Below are 6,030 nucleotides of genomic sequence, written 5' to 3'. Positions count from 1 at the left end.
GACCCGATGGTGCATGGTCCTTTTGGGTTGCCTTCACCAAAACAACTTGATAGGATGAATTATGGAGAGAAATGATTAAATATGATTTATTAATATATTATGAGAATAATATAAAAGGAGAAATCATATTGTTTAATTAATATTAGTTAAGAATTAATTGGTAATTAGTTTTGTGTGACTAAAAGAGATTAATTAAACTTAAGGGACTGAAATTGTAATTATAAGATAATTGCAATTTGGGCTATGGATTGCCTTATATTAAGGAGTGGACGAATTCTATGGGAAAGCCCATGAGGAAATCGTCCAAGTCCTTAAGGAAAAGAATCTATGGGTTGCTTAGGGCTTAAGCATCCGATTTAGGGTTTCCTTGTTAGATAACCCTGATAGCCTAACTATATATACATCCCTTATGACCCAAAAACGTGGCCAAGCATCCTTCTAGGGTTTCACACGTTTTAGGGCAACCTCCATCCTCTCTCCTCTTCATCCTCTTGCTCTTGGTGTTTGTGAACCATTAGAGGAGTAACATTTGTGACTCTAAGCTTTCTAAAGTCAATACAAGGAGGAATTGGATTGTTATTGCTACATAACAATCAAGATAATGTCTTAAACCCATTCTTATGTTAATATGATTACTTGTATGCTAGAATTAGGGTTTATAGTCTTGGATAACTTGCATGTACAATAGAAAAACCTAGATCCAAGCATTAGGGTTTGTATGAGCACATAGGATGTTCTTATCAACAAAACCCATCAATATTCACATATGAAATATTATTTAATACTCATAAGTGAATATATCTTCTAATATTCACAAGTGAATATACTATGTTAATATTCACAAGTGAATGCATCGTCCAATATTAAAATATGAATATACTATGTTTATTATATTCTATATTTATATATAAATGATACTTAAATTGTAAAAAAAAAAAATCATATCTTTTATTCCTAAGTGAATAACGAATGTACTGTAATAAAACCTGATGTATTTTTATTCACTTATGAATAACGATAGCTGAAAATATAAATTTTTTAATTTTTTATTTTATCTTAAAACTATATCAATATTGATGTCTATTTATAGAGAATAAAAAATCATGAATTTTGGTATATTTAAAATCATTTTTTGATAAAAATAGCTTCTAAAAATTAAAAAAAAAAAAAACGAAAAAAACTATATTTTTGTATATATCAAGGTAATGATTAGCATAGTTTAAGGAAATATATTTTGTTGGAAAACACATGTGCATTCCTTTCCAATTTCCGCCAGTACGTTGAACGTTTTTACGGCAAAAATAAATGATTGGGTGAGAATGATTCCCCAATTCTCAATCTTTTTTTTTTTTTTTTGTCAATTGAACCCTCCCATATATATATATATATATATATATATATATATATATATATATATATATATATATATATATATATATATATATATTCTACATCGGAAAGTCTTAAATTACCATATAATAATCCACAAATTTAAAAAAAAAAAGGAGGTTTATGATGGTTTTACAAACTTTTTTACAAGGTAATCGACGTCTGAGATGTCTTGTTTGGCGGTGCTACCGGTTGACAATGATAGTATGATTGATGGACATCGTCGATCTTAAAAGAGAAAGGTGGGGGAAGAAGTTTCCATTATCAATAGTGAAAGAGAATGGTGGAGTAAGTAACCGCCAATGGTGTAACTACCGTTAATGGTGAAAGAGAAGGTCCAATGGAGTTTATGTTAGGGGAACATATGAATTAGATCTGAACGATTCAGAATTGTAGGGTTTTTTTTGTTTTTTGTTTTTTTTTTTTTTTTTGTTTTTTTTTCTGGCCGATTAAGAGGTGTTTACAAGCCAAACACGTTAATTACTTAACGGTTTAAAGGTCGTATTTGTTTATGTTTTATTGCCTCTTAATAAGAAGTCATTTTTTTTTCTGGCCGATTAAGAGGTGTTTACAAGCCAAACACGTTAATTGCTTAACGGTTTAAAGGTCGTATTTGTTTATGTTTTATTGCCTCTTAATAAGAAGTCACTAGCGTTTGTTTGCTTCTCACTTGAATGTGAAATAAACATCTTAACCGAACAAGACTTAGGAGGAGTCTGAATGAAACACACACACAACACACACACACGGTTGCCCATTAGGCCCTTACGCTTCTCCTTCTCCTTCTCCTTCAATCGACTCCACCACTTCATCTGAGCGAATCACACCTGCTTCTCCTTCCGCCACCACCGGCCCTCTAATCCTTCAATTGATGGTCGTAGGCTCCTCTGAAATCGACGTATCTGAAAAGACATCGCTTGCCATCTGTTTCCCTCTGCTACGCTCCTCCTTCAGTCACGCCTCTGCAATCATCTCCCTTCCAAACGACGCACAGATTCAGAGCCGACCCTCACCATCGGCGACAGCAACCACCGATCGCCGTCTTCCTCCGGCCATTCTCTGTCGGTGAGTTTGTTTTTTTCCTCCAATTTTGAAATCGATTTTCACAGAATCGAGTTTTTGATATTGATTTTCACAGAATCTAGTTATCGAAATCGAAACCTGAAATTCGTCTGAAATCGAGATTTTGAAGAATCTATACAGAAAAATTATTCGTATAAAAATTCCTAACATTGTTGTGTAGTGTGTACACGTACGAAGTAGCGTAGGCGTTAAAACTCAAGCACGTCGCTTTCACGCGTTTGCACGTGCAGGTGGCCATTGTTGTCAAATTTAGCGTAAGCGTTTAAACCTTTCTTCAATTGTTTGATTGATTGTAGATACAACAATGGTGAGATACGTATACTTAGGGTTCCAAATCTACGGAGAAACCCCTCTCTTCTCTCGCAATTAAGTTTTCTCTCGAATTATTATAGAGAATTCATTGTAGCGTTAATTGATTGGTCCGATTTGTTACGAGTTAGTTTCATAGATTGCTTTCTGATTGTTATAATTTAAAGCTCGGTACAAACAGTAAGTTCTTGATTTTTCTGGTGTTTTTCTATAGTTTTATTGATCAAATTCGATCCTGTTCAACATGTATAATCGTTTCCGTGCTTTTGCTTCTGATTCTTTGCCTATATGTTTGCTAGTTAATTCTGTTTTATTTGAAGAAAGTTAATGAACGATAGCTGGAATTCGGTGTAATTATGTTGATTCATACTTTTTTTTTTTTGGCTGTTATTGTTATTAATGATTCAGATGTTATTAATGATTCTTGCATCAATATATCTTCCTTTGATGTACACTGCAACTTTTGGGAAAATAATGATGCCTGTTTTATAAATTCACAAACTTTTTTATCGAAATGTGAACTGAATTCTAAGTTTTATATGATAAATTTAATACTTATTTACTTCCACATGTTTCCATTTCTTCTTGATTTTTCAATTCCATAAACCTATTTCATCAATACACTTACAAATCACTCATAAAATTCAAGATATTCTTGCTCCTAGGAGCTGGTTTGATCATTGTGTTGCAGCTCATGGTTAGGTAATGAAGAATATACATGAGAGGACTGATTCTTCAAAAAATTCTTATACAAGTTCAACTGATTCTCCAGATCATAGAATTTGTGGTTCTTCTTCTTCTTCCAACTATTCTGAAGCAGGATCAAGCTCCCACAAATCCCTAAAATCATCATCATTGTGGTCAGGATTCTTCGGATCTGCCTTTTCAGTTTTTGACACCCAAAAGAAGGACTCCACCACCACCACCACCACTAGAAGCCATGGTTGGACTGCAGCTGTGAAGAGAGTCATGAATGGTGGCTCAATGAGGCGAATTCAAGAACGTGTTTTGGGTTACAAAACCAATGTTTCTAACTCAATAAGTGATATTTGGCTTCTAGGTGTTTGCTACAAAATTTGTCTACAAGACCCTTCTCAAGAACCTATTCATACCACTGGATATGCTGCTTTTTCTCAAGATTTTTCTTCAAGAATCTTGATGACATACCGAAAAGGTTTCTTTTTTTTTTTTTACTTTATTCTTATTAAACTTACCACATGATTACATATATATATATAAACACAATAGCTTTTCTTTCCTCTAGGCTTTGTTGCTATTGGTGATTCAAAGTACACAAGTGATGTAAATTGGGGTTGTATGCTTCGAAGCAGTCAGATGCTTGTTGCTCAGGTTTTTATTTTTTTTCATTTCCACTCAATTTTGAGCAAATTTGATACTTGATTTTTTGTATATTTTGTTTTGTTAGGCATTGGTAGTACATCAACTAGGTAGATCTTGGAGAAAACCTTCACAACAGGTGTGATACATATAAATATATATAATTATATATATCTAATGATTCATAAAAAGTAAAACAACTGGAATACCATTTATACCCTTTAACTCTTTTTGCTAATAATACAAATGCAGCCATATGAAGAAGATTACATTTCAATACTACACAATTTTGGTGATTCTGAAGACTCACCTTTCTCCATTCACAATCTCCTTAAATCTGGAGAGGGTTATGCCCTTGCTCCAGGATCATGGGTGGGGCCCTACGCAATGAGTCGCACATGGGAGACACTCGCACGTAAAAAAATTGACGAAAATAACCTTCAAGATAACTCCTTTCCAATGGCTATTTATGTTGTTTCTGGTGATGAAGATGGGGAACGTGGTGGGGCCCCTGTTCTTTGCATTCAAGATGCTTCAACTCAATGCTCTCAATTTTCAAGAAACCAAGTTGAATTTTCACCTTTGCTTTTGCTTGTTCCTTTGGTTCTTGGTCTTGATAAAGTCAATCCTAGGTACCTAAATATCTAATGTTTCCTTAATTTTTTATAGTTTTATATTTTTATTATTATTGTATTTGACTTGTTATGTAATTATGTAAACCAGATATCTACCACTGTTAGCAGCTACATTTACATTTCCACAAAGCCTTGGCATATTGGGTGGGAGACCTGGTGCTTCTACTTATATCATTGGTGTTCAGGATGATAAAGCCTTTTATCTTGATCCTCATGAAGTTCAACAGGTTTATTTTTATATTATTTTAATAATCTCAAAACATAATTTCTTCAATTTATATTATTCTTTTATATTACCTTTAGGCTGTTAATATAAGCAAGGATAATTTGGAGGCTGATACTTCTTCCTATCATTGCAAGTATGTATTTTTATTATGATATTAATTTATTTATTAAAAGTTTTTTATCCTTTTTCATAATGTGGCATCTGATTATAAATAAATTGTTGATTCCAGTGTTGTACGCCAAATTCCACTTGAATCCATCGATCCATCACTGGCTATTGGATTTTATTGCCGAGATAAAGGTAGACAAGGAATGGAATCAGCGATTCCTGAATTCGATTTTTGAACTTTTTTTTTTGTTTGTGGGCAGATGATTTTGAAGATTTTTGTTCACGGGCATCGGAGTTAGCAGCGGAATCGAATGGGGCACCGCTATTCACAGTGACTCAGACGCGCCACATGGCAAAGCCAGGTGGCACAAGTAAGGGTGAAGAGGAGGTTGATTCCTTTGATGGAGTTGATGATGCTGAGGGCTCTGCGCAAGATGAGTGGCAGCTTCTTTGATTCCGATTCCGATTTCGTGATTGTGATTGTGATTCCGGGGTTGGGGAAAATGTATGTGGTTTTTCTCAACCCTGTGGGTAGGTTTCTGCTTTGGTTATTTTAAGACGGAAGTTGTACATGGTGCTTGTATGATTGTAAACCTCGGAGGAGTTGTTTTAGGTGTTGGTTGTGTTTGTGTTTGTGTTTGTTAGAAGATGTGTTGCGATTTGGTTGTTCATATTCTTTTATAAATCTCAGATGGTTGCATTCTTTTATGTTTATAATAAGATAACTGTTGATATAAATTCTATTGCTATTTAATTTCGTATACAATGTCTACTTAAGGTATTTTATCAAAAATCAAAACTAGAAAATTTTGAGAAAAGGAGAAATATGGTTAAATTTCATTTAATATTTTGTAAAAAATAGTGGCATAATCGACATATCCACCGTTTTCGCAGATGATCTGCGAAATGCCGATTAGCGAAATCACAAAACAATGTTATTTT

At 33.7% G+C, this 6,030-nt stretch overlaps 1 protein-coding gene across 8 annotated transcripts; it reads left to right on the top strand.

The window, feature by feature from the left end:
* The first annotated feature begins 2,056 nt into the window (after nt 1-2,056).
* Nucleotides 2,057-5,826, top strand: LOC145008826 (cysteine protease ATG4-like). Of its 8 annotated transcripts, none has more exons than XM_078967438.1 (10): nt 2,057-2,454; nt 2,633-2,726; nt 3,554-3,955; nt 4,046-4,131; nt 4,208-4,258; nt 4,372-4,751; nt 4,843-4,981; nt 5,058-5,113; nt 5,210-5,280; nt 5,349-5,826. In XM_078967438.1, the coding sequence occupies exons 3-10, from the start codon at nt 3,751-3,753 to the stop codon at nt 5,540-5,542; spliced, it is 1,182 nt and encodes a 393-aa protein (XP_078823564.1). In that variant the 5' UTR covers nt 2,057-2,454; nt 2,633-2,726; nt 3,554-3,750; the 3' UTR covers nt 5,543-5,826. The 8 variants fall into 8 exon arrangements, with proteins under 8 accessions (XP_078823564.1, XP_078823560.1, XP_078823565.1 ...); XM_078967434.1 differs by having other exon boundaries at nt 3,473-3,955; XM_078967439.1 differs by having other exon boundaries at nt 2,528-2,726.
* The last annotated feature ends 204 nt before the right edge of the window (nt 5,827-6,030 follow it).

The sequence above is a fragment of the Lactuca saligna genome, chromosome 8, assembly GCF_052625555.1.
Source record: "Lactuca saligna cultivar CGN05327 chromosome 8, ASM5262555v1, whole genome shotgun sequence".
Lineage (NCBI taxonomy): Eukaryota > Viridiplantae > Streptophyta > Magnoliopsida > Asterales > Asteraceae > Lactuca > Lactuca saligna.
The sequence above is the reverse complement of the archived record's forward strand: the minus strand, read 5'-3'. Positions and strand labels throughout refer to the sequence as shown.

Coding starts and splice junctions, on each gene's coding strand:
- LOC145008826 (XM_078967436.1), top strand. CDS start 3,487: ATGAAGAATATACATGAGAGGACTGATTCTTCAAAAAATTCTTATACA. Junction 4,259..4,371: donor GGAGAAAACCTTCACAACAG/GTGTGATACATA, acceptor ATACAAATGCAG/CCATATGAAGAAGATTACAT. Junction 5,281..5,348: donor ATTTTATTGCCGAGATAAAG/GTAGACAAGGAA, acceptor GTTTGTGGGCAG/ATGATTTTGAAGATTTTTGT.